A 16,317-nucleotide genomic window follows, 5' to 3' on the forward strand; every position below is an offset into this window, starting at 1 on the left:
TTTTGTTTTTGTTTTTTTCAGTTTGGGATTACATTAGTAAAAGCTGACCCCTATCAGTATTAAATGGTTTTCCTCAACCCCCTAACTGCTACATCTGCAGGGCAGCTTCTGTAAAAAAAAAAAACCAAACAAAACAGATTTACTGGCAGGATCACCAGGTGGAAATCAAGAGAGCCTAAAAAATAACTATTGCAGCCACCACATCTAAGAATTTGTAAGCTGCAAAATAACTGTTTGCTTTTGGCTTTAATACCTAGTTAAGGCCTTTGTTCAGGGTGTCTCTCATGTGACTTTCCCAGTTCAATCCCACTTGTCTCTGAGGGATTTTAACATGTTGCAGCGCAGCCGTTCCTGTCAGTCCGAGACAGCGCTTTCCCGCTGGAGGTAAAGAGCCAATGAAATTGGCTTTTTACCATATGATCGCCTGTGACCTGTCACAGCCCATCATAAGTGTAAACATGATTGGCTGTGACCTGTCACAGCCGATCATGAGTGTAAGCACACAGTGATCACTCATTGTTACTATCTTCTCTTCTTCACACACCGATCTTGTGTGAGGAGTAGAACCTAGGAACAGTGAGTTCTTCAAACCCTTTCACGACTGTGCACCACACTGCCCCTAATAAAGATCTGTCAGTGCCGCCCATCAGTGGATCTGTCAGTGGAGCCATTAGTGGACCCATCAGTGGATTTGTCAGTGCCGCCATCAGTGGCGCTGTCAGTGGAGCCCATCAGTACATCAATGCATTTGTCAGTGCCGTCCATCAGTGTACCTGTCAGTGCATTCATCAGTGCAGCCCATTGGTGTACCTGTCACCACAGCCATCAGTATACTTATCACAGAGTCGACACAACTGCTGCCCACCAGCAGTGTACCCATCACAGCCATCCATCAGCAGTTTATCCCTCATACAACCACAATCACTAGAGCCGCAATGGCCAAAAAACATTTTACTAGTGAGGAGGTGCTCCAAATCCTGTCAGATGAGAGCATTGGGGAGCTCTCACCATCCGATTCTGATTTGGAATACGAGCCAGTAGAAAGTAGCAGGCAACGAGCAGCGCCATACACCCCAATGGTCAATCAGCAGACACCAAGATCCATCAGTGGATCTGTCAGTGGATCACCATCAGTGGATCTGTCAGTGCCGCTGTCAGTGCATCACCATCAGTGGATCTGTCAGTGCAGCCCACCAGTATACTTGTCAGTATACCTGTCAGTGCTGCCCATCAGTGCATCCATCAGTGTACCTGTCAGTGCATTCATCAGTGCAGCCCATCGGTGTACCTGTCACCACAGCCATCAGTGCACCCTAATCAGTAGACTTATGACAGGGTCGACACAACTGCCGCCCACCAGCAATGTACCCATCACAGCCATCCATCAGCAGTTTACCCCTCACACAGCCACAATCACCAGAGCTGCAATGTCCAAAAAATATTTTACTAGTGAGGAGGTGCTAAAAATCCTAGGCATGTCGGATGAGAGCAGTGGGGAGCTATCATCATCCCATTCGGAATACAAGCCAGTAGAAAGCAGTGGGCCAGTGACCGACTTGGAGGAGGAAGCAAGTCTCACCTAAAAGGATACAGTGCTCTGAAGAGCAGGCAACAACGACCAGCACCATACACCCCAATGGTCAATCAGCAGACACCAATGGCGCTAGACCCCAGAATGAAATACCTATAGTAGTATCCTATCTCGATCCAGTGCTGTGCCTGTCTGCAGAGGTGCTGGTCAGTGTTCCTCTCCCCGTGGAACACGCAGGCAGCAGCAGGAGCCATTGGTCCATGCTGCTGTCAGTCAAATCCTGTTAGTGGGGGATGGGTCCGAGCTGCGCTGTTTTTCTATGAACTCTCGCAGCCTGGCCCAGGAGCGAGCCTGCACATCTGCCCCCATAGCAAGTGGTTTGCTGTGGGGGCAGATAGCGCTGGTGGGGGGACCCCAGAAGAGGAGGTTTGAAGCTGCTGTGTGCCATACCGTTGTGCACAGCAGGTAAATAAGTATACCATATTTATTTTATTTAAAAAAAAAAGTTTCCTATACAACTACCTTAAGTTTTCTGAGAAATTTAGGATACAAGTGTTTGCAAACTAAAGTAGCAGTGAAAGTCGACTAACTTTTTTTTTTTTTTCTTTTAACTTTAGATACATGTTAGTTGACAATGAGGAGGATAAAAAGACTCACAGACCACTAATGCCAAAGGAGGTATGTGAATAATTTTCTGAACTGAAACATAGATCTTCTCTGCAGGAGCATGTACCACCATCTATTGGCCTCATGTACTATGCACTTGCATGGCATGCTTACTGCAACTTAAAGTATAACTGAATGCAAAACCTTTATTTTTTATCTATATTTTTTTCAAACGGAGATTCATTCTATTTGTCCTGTCTTGCCTTTTTTATCAAAAGTAAAAGAAAATCCAAAATTTTAGGTTAACCCCAGACCGCAATATCAACTGGGGATCCTGGTTCCAACCAGGGATTCCCTCATTTTGGAGAGAATTCCTCTCCCTTCCTGTTTTGGCTATGAGACAGGAAGTGAGGGGAGGTCTCCCCAATGGGACACAGATGGCAAAAATAGCCTGTCAGGAGTTATAACCATGAATTTTCCTATTCAAACTGAAAAAAAAAATGTTTTGCCCATTCAACTTTAAAGCAAAACTTCCCCAAGAGTTAGTAGAATAGATTTGGAGTTGTAGAGTAAGCACCTTGAGTTATCAAATCAAACCTTTACCAGCAGAGGATCTCTCTTTAAATTTCCCACTTATAATATTGTGATAGCACTGGTTCAGTTTTCCTTTGGCATTACTTTATGACTAATCTCCATCAACTGCAATCCCAATCCAAGGTAATTGCCCATTTGGGCCACTAAAGCAGTCTCAAAGTCAGGCCTGTGTTTTCTGACATCAGTAATTTTCATTAACAGACATTAACCATCAATTTTTATTATGTCTTTTACAGTACAGATGTTTTCCAGTATAGACCTTCTGATTACATATTAAAGATGTAGCAGCAACTTTCTACTTTTGTAATCCTAGGCCCCAAAGAAACTGATTCGATACATTGACAATCAGGTAGTGAGCACAAAGGGGGAACGATACAAGGATATAAAGAAGCCTGAGAGCGAAGAGATGAAGAAAACCTACATAAACCTCAAACCTGCTAGAAAGTACAAGTTCCACTGACGACTGAAGTCACTGAGACCTTTTCTGGCTAAATCTAACCTGAATTATGTACACTGGACAGGTAGAAAACCCTGTTCTGGGAGCAACAGAGAACTGCACTGTATGCATACATTTTTAAAATGATTAATCATTGTTCACTTTGGGTGAGGAGGTGGTGTCTTCCCAGTAAAGCAATACATAACATCGGGGAAGGCGTGGCGACAGCATGCGTTATGTAAATATTCCTCAGATGTATCTATTTTAATATTGTTTTTTCTTGCTTGCAGGTATTGCAGTGGTATGTATATTTTGTTTGTGCTTACTCTTTGGCATTTGTCTGTCTAAATTTGCTGTTCTCAAACTTGCCAAAGCACAAATGGCAATGGTTGTGTAACTGGAACATCCTAGCAACTGAGCTGTACTGTTAAGTCCATCACCTGTCAGCATTGTCACACAGGATGGAAACAAAGAGCAAAACTAAGTGTATTTTGGATATTGCTATAGTGTACAGATTAGCTGTTTTTTTAAAAATTGTGGCTAAAATTCAGGATGCCTAGAATCATTTTTGAATAGCCTTTATTTAAAAATCATAACAGGACAAAGAACAGGAACACATTTTGTAAAGGTTTCATGCAATTAGTAATTTGTTCTCTCAGATTCATTGCCTGTTAAATTGCAGGACCTCGGACATGACAACTTTTCATCTGCTACATCAAAGATGATATAAGCAAGATGCATAGAATTGTAAAAATAAATTACCATTTTTTAGATGCAAACAATTGCTATGCAGGAATTGAGTGGTTTTCCTTTTTTGTTCAATTGACGTATTGATTTGTGCTGTAGCAGAGTTTATATCGATGTCACAAAACCCCCACTGTGATGCATTAACATGACCTGCCAAGAATTATTTTGCATCCAGTTGAACAATTATAAATATTTTTTCTTTTAGTCTTTGGCAGTATATTGTTTTGTGATTTGTTTTTATACAGGAAATTAACCAGTTGTATAACAAATCTTTATTGTATCTGATGAAAAATAGCTGTCTGAGCTCTTTTATTATGGTGCATAGTTATGTGGCTAAACAGTGTGCTGACAAGCTGCATGAACAGCAATATCGGCCTTTCTGGACCCCCCAGCATGCTACATGATTACTATGTGCTGAGAATTGTGGTAGGAATATGGGGAGTGGAATGCTAGCCACCTCAGCCTGTAATTTGCTTATGGTGTGAGAGTAGAGGAGAGCAAATCATATTGAACAGCATTCTAAATTTAAATGTCAACTCCATCCACAACTGCTTGGCTATTTAAACTACTTATAGTTTTTGGGGATCCCAGTGCTGATACATCCCTACCAGAATATGCAGCGATTACATGCTCTACCCAGTAGATTCTTATAAAGAGGAATATACAAATAATTTAGGATTGATGCTGCCAAAAATGGTACTCCTCTGTTATAAACTTCTTGGAGGTGGTGGTGAAAATGTCAGCACTAGTACCTTTGAGTGATAGAAGAACGCAGGGGGTGATCCAGCCTAATTGGTGTCCAACTAAAATCTGGAAACGTCGGTGTACACAGATGTATGTTTGGATTTGCCAGGAGATGGGCAGCTCATAATTTACTCCCTGAAGTTAATGTAAATCGGATTTAGTCAGCACTTTAGATTTGTATATATTCCTTTGATTTTTCCTGAGGAGGGTAAGGGGAGCATGTGAGGCTCCTTTAAAAAAAAAAACAAAAAGAAAAAAAAGATACATTTGTCCTTTCAGTCTACTGGGAATGTTAAAGCCCTATTAAACACAAAAGACAACATTTTTTTTATCTAAGAACTGGTAAGGTGCAATATGTGATGGCTGCAGTAGTTTTTTTTTTCAGGCTCTTTTCCCCTTATTTTCACTTGGTGAACCAGCCATTAAGTCTGTTGTTTTTCAACAGAACAAGCTCTCTTGCAGATGTAGCAGTTGGGCCAAACCATTTACCAGTGGCAGGGGTGCTTACAATGGTCAGCTTTTATTTATGTAAAACCATGTTATGGTTTAAATTAAAGCAAACCTGTCACAAATCTGAGCTATGCAAAGGAGGTATATGAAGAAAAGTGTACAGGAAATTGTTGTTTGGGGAAAACACATATCAGAAGATCAGAGCATCTAGCAACTAAAGCTACACACAGATCCCAAATTTCATGTAAATATCAAGCTTGAACAATTGTCCACCCATCATGTTAAAGTGATTGTAAAGGTGTTATTTTGTTTATTTTTTTGAATCACAAACCTGTCATACGTACCTGCTCTGTTTAACGTAGCATCATTTTTACCAGAAACCCAATGCCTATATCCTGGGATCATTTTGGAATTTTTACAGCCTGTCTATTCATGATATACGCATCACATTTTTGTTTTGCATAGGCTCGTGGTAGGTTTGCTTTTACATAATGATGTTATATGCTAGGGGAACTTTGAATTAGAGGTTTTCTTTTTTTTTTTTTTGTTTTTTTTTAAATGAGGTATGATGTTTCAATACAGACTAACTGCAATGCAGTTCCCTACAGAGTGCTTGTCTTTATACTTGTTTGCCTTTTGTGACTGTTTCAATACAGGCAGCTTTTTTTGTTTTTCTTGATAATTGTATTGTTTTAGCTAGTCTAGGCAGGTGACTTAAATTCAGACATAATTAAAGGAGTATCTGAAGGTTAGTTATTTTTTATTGTGTTGATTTGCTTGGTTTGAATACTAAAATGAATTTGGTGTTTGTTAAAATGAAAGTGCATGTACTCTGTCTATAGTGTTCTACTTGTTTTCTGTCATGTAACCTCACAAAAAAGGCCTGATCTAAGTATGTACAGATGTAAGTCTGCTACTGACCATGTTGGTGTAAAGATATGCACTGTTTTTCCTGTTAGGATAGGTCTCAAAATCTGCCCGAACAGTCATAGGGGTTGATTTACATTTGGCTCCTGGGTGCTTCTTTGATTTGGGTACCAGAGACCTCTCCTTTCCATAATTCTACTCTCTGTTCTTATGATAACCATCTGGGCATTTTTGTCTGGCAGCATCCACCTTTGTCTCCATAATATTGAAAAACAAAATCCAACAGGATGGTCACATCACATGGGCTAATACAGATATCTCACAACAGACTCCCCCTATAAGGAACTGTGAAGCAGTTAAAGAACAATTTCACTTATAGAGAGCCTGTCCTTTATTAAATCCCCCGCACCTCCAGTGCTGTATTTTTATTTTTTTACAAAAACGGTGTTTTATTGTAAAAGGAAGTACAGTCAGGTCCATAAATATTGGGACATTGACAAAATTCTAACATTTTTGGCTCTATACACCACCACAATGGATTTGAAATGAAACGAACAAGATGTGCTTTAACTGCAGACTGACAGCTTTAATTTGAGGGTATTTACATCCAAATCAGGTGAACGGTGTAGGAATTACAACAGTTTGCATATGTGCCTCCCACTTGTTAAGGGACCAAAAGTAATGGGACAATTGGCTTCTCAGCTGTTCCATGGCCAGGTGTGTGTTATTCCCTCATTATCCCAATTACAATGAGCAGATAAAAGGTCCTGTGTTCATTTCAAGTGTGCTATTTGCATTTGGAATCTGTTGCTGTCAACTCTCAAGATGAGATCCAAAGAGCTGTCACTATCAATGAAGCAAGCCATCATGTTTGGAACATTCTTAAAAAGAAGGAACGCACCGGTGAGCTCAGCAACACCAAAAGACCTGGAAGACCACGGAAAACAACTGTGGTGGATGACCAAAGAATTCTTCCCCTGGTGAAGAAAACACCCTTCACAACAGTTGGCCAGATCAAGAACACTCTCCAGGAGGTAGGTGTATGTGTGTCAAAGTCAACAATCAAGAGAAGACTTCACCAGAGTGAATACAGAGGGTTCACCACAAGATGTAAACCATTGGTGAGCCTCAAAAACAGGAAGGCCAGATTAGAGTTTGCCAAATGACATCTAAAAAAGCCTTCACAGTTCTGGAACAACATCCTATGGACAGATGAGACCAAGATCAACTTGTACCAGAGTGATGGGAAGAGAAGAGTGTGGAGAAGGAAAGGAACTGCTCATGACCCTAAGCATACCACCTCATCAGTGAAGCATGGTGCTGGTAGTGTCATGGCGTGGGCATGTATGGCTGCCAATGGAACTGGTTCTCTTGTATTTGATGATGTGACTGCTGACAAAAGCAGCAGGATGAATTCTGAAATGTTTCGGGCACTATCTGCTCATATTCAGCCAAATGCTTCAGAACTCATTGGACGCAACTTCACAGTGCAGATGGACAATGACCCAAAGCATACTGCAAAAGCAACCAAAGAGTTTGTTAAGGGAAAGAAGTGGAATGTTGTGCAATGGCCAAGTCAGTCACCTGACCTGAATCCGATTGAGCATGCATTTCACTTGCTGAAGACAAAACTGAAGGGAAAATGCATCAAGAACAAGCAGGAACTGAAGACAGTTGCAGTAGAGGCCTGGCAGAGCATCACCAGGGATGAAACCCAGCGTCTGGTGATGTCTATGCGGTCCAGACTTCAGGCTGTAATTTACTGCAAAGGATTTGCAACCAAGTATTAAAAAGTGAAAGTTTGATTTATGATTATTATTCTGTCCCATTACTTTTGGTCCCTTAACAAGTGGGAGGCACATATGCAAACTGTTGTAATTCCTACACCGTTCACCTGATTTGGATGTAAATACCCTCAAATTAAAGCTGACAGTCTGCAGTTAAAGCACATCTTGTTTGTTTCATTTCAAATCCATTGTGATGGTTTATAGAGCCAAAAATGTTAGAATTGTGTCAATGTCCCAATATTTATGGACCTGACTGTATAAAACATTGTAACAGATATGCAATGCAGACATTTAACATAGAAGTTGTAGTACAAAACAAATGAGCAAGAACAATATATTGTACAACATCCAATGTAGGACAAGAGGAAGGGAGGAGCAAAACCGTGCTGCAGACAATAGAATCATAGAAATCAGTCCAATATTGCTTCAGTAGAAGCAGTGTGAAGGGGAAACCCAAGGGTGGGATGAGCAGAAACCAGATATCCAGGGAAAGGAAAGGGGGGGGGGAGGGGAAAAGGAAGAAAACAAGAGAAAGTGTGGAGGGGGGAGAAGCTACCGTAAGTCCCCACTAAAATTCCTAGTAGAGAGTAATGGGTCACCACAATCCCTTAGCGAGATGTCCAGGGGAGCCATACCTTATATTTCCATGGACAGCCCCTATTAATATAGGTAAGCCTGTACATTGGAAGGGCCGCATCCACAGCCAATTCCCAGGGCAACGTCACCAGGGTTGTATTAAATACCTTCCGTTCCAGCAATCTTCTGTACATGGCTCTGTTTGGCACTGAATAGCCTTACTCCATAAAACATTCCTGCCAGCTCATCTTCCTAATGAGCATGTGTATGGTGACTATTTTCTGTTCAAGGATTTTATTAAGTACAAAGGAGGTACATTCAAAACAGAACAAATCATGTGCAAATCATCTGTACATTTTGCTTTATGAACCTAAGATACCGCTAAAAATGTCTGGGTATCGCACATCAAAGGGATCTAACTGAGCTACTGGTAACAACTATCAAAGGTAGTGATTTATAGAGGTGGCAAGTATTAATGTCAAAGGATCAATCTTATAGAACTGGGGTGGGAAAGGTAGGGAAGGGATAAGAGGAAAATCCTGGGGGGGTGGCTGTGTGGCAAGAGGGAAGTTCAAAATATAGGCACCCCACCAACCAGTGTTCAGGGTTCCAGGAGGGCCTGGGGGAGAGAAAGTAGTCTAACCATCTATTCACCGTGACTATTTTCATTCCTGTGGGTATTTTGTATGCCAGATGTTTTTCAGAATCCAGCTTTCCATAGAAATGAGTAGGGCTGCCATCTACCAAAACCTGAAATAAGTTTTTAATTGGACTGACCCTCTAAGTTTGCTGCATTTTACCAAGTTCTTCAAACTGCACAGACCATATAACCTGAATCATATTGCTTCCAAGTTTTACCAATGTCCTTTTCATTAATACAGGCCCTGAGTATACAGGTGAAACTCAAAAATTAGAATATCGTGCAAAAGTTCATTTATTTTGGTAATGCAACTTAAAAGGTGAAACTAATATATGAGACTCATTCATGAGCTGTAAGCCATAATCATCAAGCTGTGATTTGTCATAATTATGAACTATCTTGCTTTGCATGTAATGAGTCTATCTCATATATTAGTTTCACCTTTTAAGTTGCATTACTGAAATAAATGAACTTTTGCACGATATTCTAATTTTTCGAGTTTCACCAGTATATAGTGGATACTCTGGCTGGGTTCACACTGTTGGGGTGCGTTTACACAAGTTATGCTAAGGATGCCCATTATTTTGAAAGGGCTGTTGAATTCACTAAAAAAAATGCATGCCCTATTTTTGCAATGCATTTTAGTACATTGCTGTGTGCTGCCAAGGTTTAGTTAGAAATGAATTGAGAGCCAATGAACATAACACTCATTTTTGTAGCACAAAACAAGTCTCTGCACAACAGTTTGAACCCAGCAGAAATGTTTAGTTCAAAATGAAACGTAGTGCAAGTGCATCAAAATGCATGTCAAAGTATTCATTAAAACACCTGTTAACCTTTGTCATGCATTATTAACCGCTTTTGAGTCGCCCTGTAGCAGAAATACTGCTACAGGGCGGCACGGGTGTGCAAAATCACATGATTTCGCTGTTCCGGGTAGGGGGCGTGCGCGCGGCCTCGGCTGTCAATCACCTGGTCCCAGCCGGTGATTCCCTGCTGGCATTCTGCGATCTCCAAGTATTACCGACGGGGTAGAGACCAGTGTATAAACAACACAGATCTCTTACCGTCAGCTACACACTGCTTTGTATGCTCTGCATAGCAGAGCCATACAAAGTAGTGTGCTTACAGTGTAAAGCACACACACACAGCACACAATTACCTCTTTGATCGCCCCACATGTTAACCCTTCCTTCCCAGTGTCATTAGTACAGTGTCAACACTTTTTATTAGCACTGATCACTGCATTGGTGTCACTGGGGATGTTAGCGAAGTCAGTTCCCCCAACTGTCAGAATGCCCGCCGCCGTCCTGCTATAAGTCACTAATCACTGCCATTACTAGTAAAAAAAAAAAAAAAAAAATTCCAGTATATATACCGCCTTTTGTAAACTCTATATCTTTAACATAAACCAATTAATTTACACGTATTGGGATTTTTTTTTTTTCTTTTAGCAGCGACCTGTAGCAGAATACATTTTGGCCTAAATTTATGACAAAATTAATTTTTTTTTAATTTTTTCCACTGGACATGTTTAATAGCAAAAAGTAAAAAAAAAAAGTTGTTTTTTTTCCCAAAATTGTCGGTATTTTTTTTGTTTATAGCGCAAAAAATAAAGAACACAGAGGTGATCAAATACCTCCCAAAGAAAGCTTTCTTTGTGGGGGAAAAAAGGAGAAATTTAATTTGGGTGCAGCGTTGCATGACCGCGCAATTGCCAGCTAAAGTAACGCAGTGTCATATTGCAAAAAATGGCCTGCTCAGGAAGGGGGGGTGGGGGGGGGTAGATCCTCCGGAGGGCGAGTAGTTAAGCATGTTTTTCAAATTGCATTGCAACTCACATTGACATGCATTTTGATGTCTTTCCTTTGATCTCAGTGGAAAAGTGTTTGAAGGGAAAACCCACATGTAGGAATTGGGTCTAAAATTGATTGAATTTGCAGTCTCTGTAGTTTAAGGCTGGATTTGGTAACATGCCAAGAGATGCATGGTGCACCACAGTGCCATCCATTTTTAATGGCATTATTGTGTGTTATGGTGCAATAGGCAGCCCAATCAAATGAGTGGAACGAACACATGACAACATTGTAATCCAGCCTTACATTTTCTCATATATTTAACCACTCAAGCTCCTGTATACCCCTAATGGACCAGAGCAGTTTTACATTTCTGTTATGAGTCTATTGATTTAGCTATTATTTTGTCATTACTTGACACCGTAGTAATACGTATACCAGAATTTATAGAACAAATGAGGCTTTCTTTTGACAATACTGGCTCACAAAAATTATTTGCTATGTATTTTAAAGGGAAAAAAAAAAAAACAGGATACTGTGACGGACATGGGATTGCTACCACCAATATGCAACGATCCCACGATCGCTGTCACCAATATGTGACGACTGCGGTGTCAGACCCCAGCCCTTCTCACTAAACTCGTAACCGAAGTACTAGCCAATCTAAAACCGCAATGTTACATGCGTAACAATGCCACACCCAGCTGCACCCTGCACAACGATTTTCCAGCTAATTGGACCACAATCTATGTACCAGCAGCCTGAGCGATTGTTACTGGGTCAGGTTAATTACGCAATTAACCCTTCACACTGCCACCACCTCCTTTTTGTACAGAGAAAGAGGAAACTCGGCTATACCAGCAATAACACTATAATGATTGAGATAATCGTCTGCCTAACACAGTCACCGCAGGCCGGTTCTACAGAAGGTTAAACAAACACAGGAATTCGTAAATTCTAATTAAGAGCTGTAGAAACAATTCAACACTTTCAAAAGGAAAGATTTATTACTGAAAATCAAAAAGGGGTGCAATAAAAACATTTACAGAAAAAAGATGTAACCAAAATATATATATATATATATATATATATATATATATATATATATATATATATATATATATATATACATACACACATACACAGAGAACAACAGCACAGCAAAGAGATGAGAGGTTAAAGGGTTAAACTACTTGCCAAAGTCCTGGGTTAGCAGATCAAGTTTCAGAGCGAAAGGGTACGGGTCTTCCCAGGTGGTATTGATGTTAAATGGGAGAATTCAACTTAGCTCTCTTAGGCCTGACAGCCCATTTTGTAGTTCCCTAGCAGGGGGTGTCTCTTAAATCAAGGACCGATGCCCCATTTAGGGAGGGCTCGTCGGGCGGAGGCCTAAACTATAGCTGAAATCTCTCATAACTCCTATTTTGCTCATAACTTTTCCTATGTACAAGTGACATTCCACCTGCGGATAGATTATTATGCAGACACGTCTGAAGATTGATTAGATATAAATTATGAAATTGTTCACTGAATAGTTCATGAGATCTACTTTTCTGCTTTTCTATGTATTCCAACCACGAAGAGTAACCTATCAAACTGTTCGCCTCCTCGTGGCCAATCTGATGATATGCCTGGTTTTTATGTAACTCTCTCATATTACAAGATATGAGACATAGGGGAAAAATGGATTTTTAAAAGTGTTAGCTGTGCCCGCCTTCCTTGGGATGTCTTTGAACTCCTGGGAAGGCTTGCTGTAGCTTTTACGAGGTGCTACATCTTACAGGTTCCTTGGACAGTGAGGCCCCAGCTCCCTTGGGGGTCCTACAGCTCATAGCCCCCCTGCTGGGCTCTGGCCTGTGACACTTTTAACACACACACAAGCTGCCATATGTCACTGTGCCTCTCAGAGAGGAAGGGGGAAAGTATGAGGGGAGAAAATGGAGATTCTTAACAAAATGGAGGCTGCGTCCTGCCTCTGGTGCGCACGTTCGCGACAGATACCATTTACATTTTTCTGGTTGACCAGTGTTATTGTAGATAAAAAGTGCACATTTTATTCTGCAATGTATCCTGTTTATACTGACCATAAAATAAAGTTTCTGGTACAAAATATTGTCAGTTATTTCAAAATTTAATGAAAATGTTTCTTTTACAATTTCATGAATTTTTTCTTTTAAGTGATGCTATAAAAAAAAAACTAGGACTAGTTTAAATACAAATGCCAAAATTTTTTTTGTAAGACTCAGCAGTTACATTTTTCGGGTTGTATTTGATATGTGCAAAGAGAGATCACACAAATATAAGTATAACATTTAATAAACGTAATTACAGATAATGAAAATATAACAATACTGTAATACTTAACTAAAGATGCTGTTTCTGCCAGAGTCCTATCTGCATGCGCGGCACAGGTAATCACAGACGCATGCGTGATTGCGAGCTTTGGGTCGAGACTAATATCTCCAGCCTAGCTGTGTTATATTCGGGACTTGTATGCAGGGAATGTTCAAACCACCTCCCTTGCAAACATCATGATGACCTTCTAAGAAAGATAGCACATTCCTGAAAGTAGATTAATGGACTGTCTTGGCTTGTCCAAATAGTTTACAATCACATTCCTATGCCCTGAAGTCATTTAAGGTTATTAGATATCTGCAGGGTCAACAATAGTAAGGAAATAGTTTTTTCTGATTAAGGGGAAATTGCATATTACATAATTGCTAAGGGGAGGAGAGAGAAGTTAATTATGGGTGCGAAAGGTAAACCAAGAGTAATTAAGGAGTTAAAGGTAATTTTTTAAAAAAATAAGCAAATATTGACATTTGGTGCAGATTAGATGATGCTTTTGATCTGAACAAAAAAAACATTGTAATAATGTCACACTCTAGAAAAGTGCCTGCTATCACTTCAGGCTTCATTTACAGTGGGGCAAAAAAGTATTTAGTCAGCCACCAATTGTGCAAGTTCTCCCACTTAAAAAGACAAGAGAGGCCTGTAATTGGCATCCTAGGTAGACCTCAACTATGAGAGACAAAATGAGAAAAAAAATCCAGACAATCACATTGACTGATTTGGAAAGAATTTATTTGCAAATTATGGTGGAAAATAAGTATTTGGTCAATATCAAAAGTTCATCTCAATACTTTGTTATATATCCTTTGTTGGCAATGACAGAGGTCAAACGTTTCCTGTAAGTCTTCACAAGGTTGGCACACACTGTTGCTGGTATGTTGGCCCATTCCTCCATGCAGATCTCCTCTAGAGCAGTGATGTTTTGGGGCTGTTGCTGGGCAACACGGACTTTCAACTCCCTCCAAAGGTTTTCTATGGGGTTGAGATCTGGAGACTGGCTAGGCCACTCCAGGACCTTGAAATGCTTCTTAGGAAGCCACTCCTTCGTTGCCTGTGCTGTATGTTTGGGATCATTGTCATGTTGGAAGACCCAGCCACGTTTCATCTTCAATGCCCTTGCTGATGGAAGGAGGTTTGCACTCAAAATCTCACGATACATGGCCCCATTCATTCTGTCCTATACATGGATCAGTTGTCCTGTTCCAAACAGCCCCAAAGCATGATGTTGCCACCCCCATGCTTCACAGTAGGTATGGTGTTCTTTGGATGCAACTCGGCATTCTCTCTCCTCCAAACACGATGAGTTGTGTTTCTACCAAACAGTTCTATTTTGGTTTCATCTGACCATATGACATTCTCCCAATCCTCTTCTGGATCATCCAAATACTCTCTAGCAAACTTTAGATGGGCCCAGACATGAACTGGCTTAAGCAGGGGGACATGTCTGGCACTGCAGGATCTGAGTCCCTGGCAGCGTAGTGTGTTACTGATGGTAGCCTTTGTTACGTTGGTCCCAGCTCTCTGCAGGTCATTCACTAGTTCCCCCCCCCCGTGTGGTCCTGGGATTTTTCCTCACCGTTCTTGTGATCATTTTGACCCCACGGAGTGAGATCTTGCGTGGAGCCCCAGATCGAGGGAGATTATCAGTGGTCTTGAATGTCTTCCATTTTCTAATTATTGCTCCCACAGTTGATTTGTTCACACCAAGCTGCTTGCCTATTGCAGATTCAGTCTTCCCAGCCTGGTGCAGGTCTACAATTTTGTTTCTGGTGTCCTTCCACAGCTCTTTAGTCTTCACCATAGTGGAGTTTGGAGTGTGACTGTTTTGAGGTTGTGGACAGGTGTCTTTTATACTGATAACAAGTTCAAACAGGTGCCATTGATACAGGTAATGAGTGCAGGACAGAGGAGCCTCTTAAAGAAAAAGGTACAGGTCTGTGAGAGCCAGAAATCTTGCTTGTTTGTAGGTGACCAAATACTTATTTTCCACCCTAATTTGCAAATAAATTCTTTCCAAATCAGCCAATGTGATTGTCTGGATTTTTTTTCTCATTTTGTCTCTCGTTGTTGAGGTGTACTTATGCCAATTACAGGCCTCTCTCATCTTTTTAAGTGGGAGAACTTGCACAATTGGTGGCTGACTAAATACTTTTTTGCCCCACTGTATGTAGGGGGAGGCTAATACACAAGATCTCTGCAACCCGGTTCATAGCTCAAACTAAAGGCTAGGGGTCCAAAAGTAAGGTACTGATTTCATTAGATAAGTTTAGTTTAGTAGGCTGCTAATTGCGCGGAGGGGTAAAATTGACTGAATTTTGCTTTTCAGGAAGTGTAATTGCCAAATATGAGATCTTAAATGGGCTGGGAAAAAACAGTCTTGAGTTCAATAATTTTATTGTTAAAAGGTAACTACAGATAAAAAGGTCCTGGATGCCTAGGAGGTTGGCAGAGGTTTTAAAAAGATTGAAAAATAATCTACAAGTGGCATAGATGTCAAACAACTGCTATTTTATCCAGGACTGGCCAGTCCAGCCAACTCAGACCAAGAGCTGACAATCTGATTCAAAAAGAGGTCTCATGGAACCCCAAAATTTAATTGCAGGATCTGCAGATAACTCTGGCAACAGTTGGTATTAATGTGTATACATCTACAATCAAAAAGACTATTGAACTAAACCCTAATTGTAAATCATCATCTTTATCAAATAAATCTATGCCGGACGAGGGTGCGTGTCCCTACGCATCATCTGGCCAATTGATCAATCTAAAATATAACCTTTATTCAAATATATAAAATACTCAGCTGTAATTAATGCCTATTGGAGTAGAATGTACTGCACATAACAATATGACTGGATACCATTACAATTATTTACCTTACATCCAAATGGTTAATAACACCAGACCAAATCAAATACCATACCGTTTTAGATGAAGTGACGGCATAAAAAGAGACAATGTAGTTTGATCATACGCCTATCAGCTTGAATATATAATCTCTATTAAGGAAATGGAGTTACCTCATGGACAAAACTAATTAGATAGTATAATCTATCTTGCTACAGATATGTAATATGGGTATACTCATCCACGGGCTTAAATGTCAGCCTGTCATGGACAAGCCCCATACATCACCATATCCAGACAAAAATACCTCCGTCTTGAGGAATGCAAATGATGCACTGTAAAAG

At 40.5% G+C, this 16,317-nt stretch overlaps 1 protein-coding gene across 1 annotated transcript in view; it reads left to right on the forward strand.

Annotated features, from left to right (window-relative positions):
- Positions 1-5,860, forward strand: part of CUEDC2 (CUE domain containing 2) — a 48,723-nt gene extending 42,863 nt beyond the window's left edge. Inside the window, exons 8-9 of the mRNA XM_089677236.1 lie at positions 2,149-2,209; positions 3,045-5,860. Coding sequence (XP_089533362.1) covers positions 2,149-2,209; positions 3,045-3,191 — 208 coding nt within the window. The 3' untranslated portion in view covers positions 3,192-5,860. The remainder of the gene's footprint in view (positions 1-2,148; positions 2,210-3,044) is intronic.
- The last annotated feature ends 10,457 nt before the right edge of the window (positions 5,861-16,317 follow it).

Source organism: Staurois parvus, unplaced genomic scaffold, assembly GCF_062004578.1.
Source record: "Staurois parvus isolate SC_StPar_1 unplaced genomic scaffold, SC_StPar_1.0 ptg000182l, whole genome shotgun sequence".
NCBI classification, from domain to species: Eukaryota; Metazoa; Chordata; class Amphibia; order Anura; family Ranidae; genus Staurois; species Staurois parvus.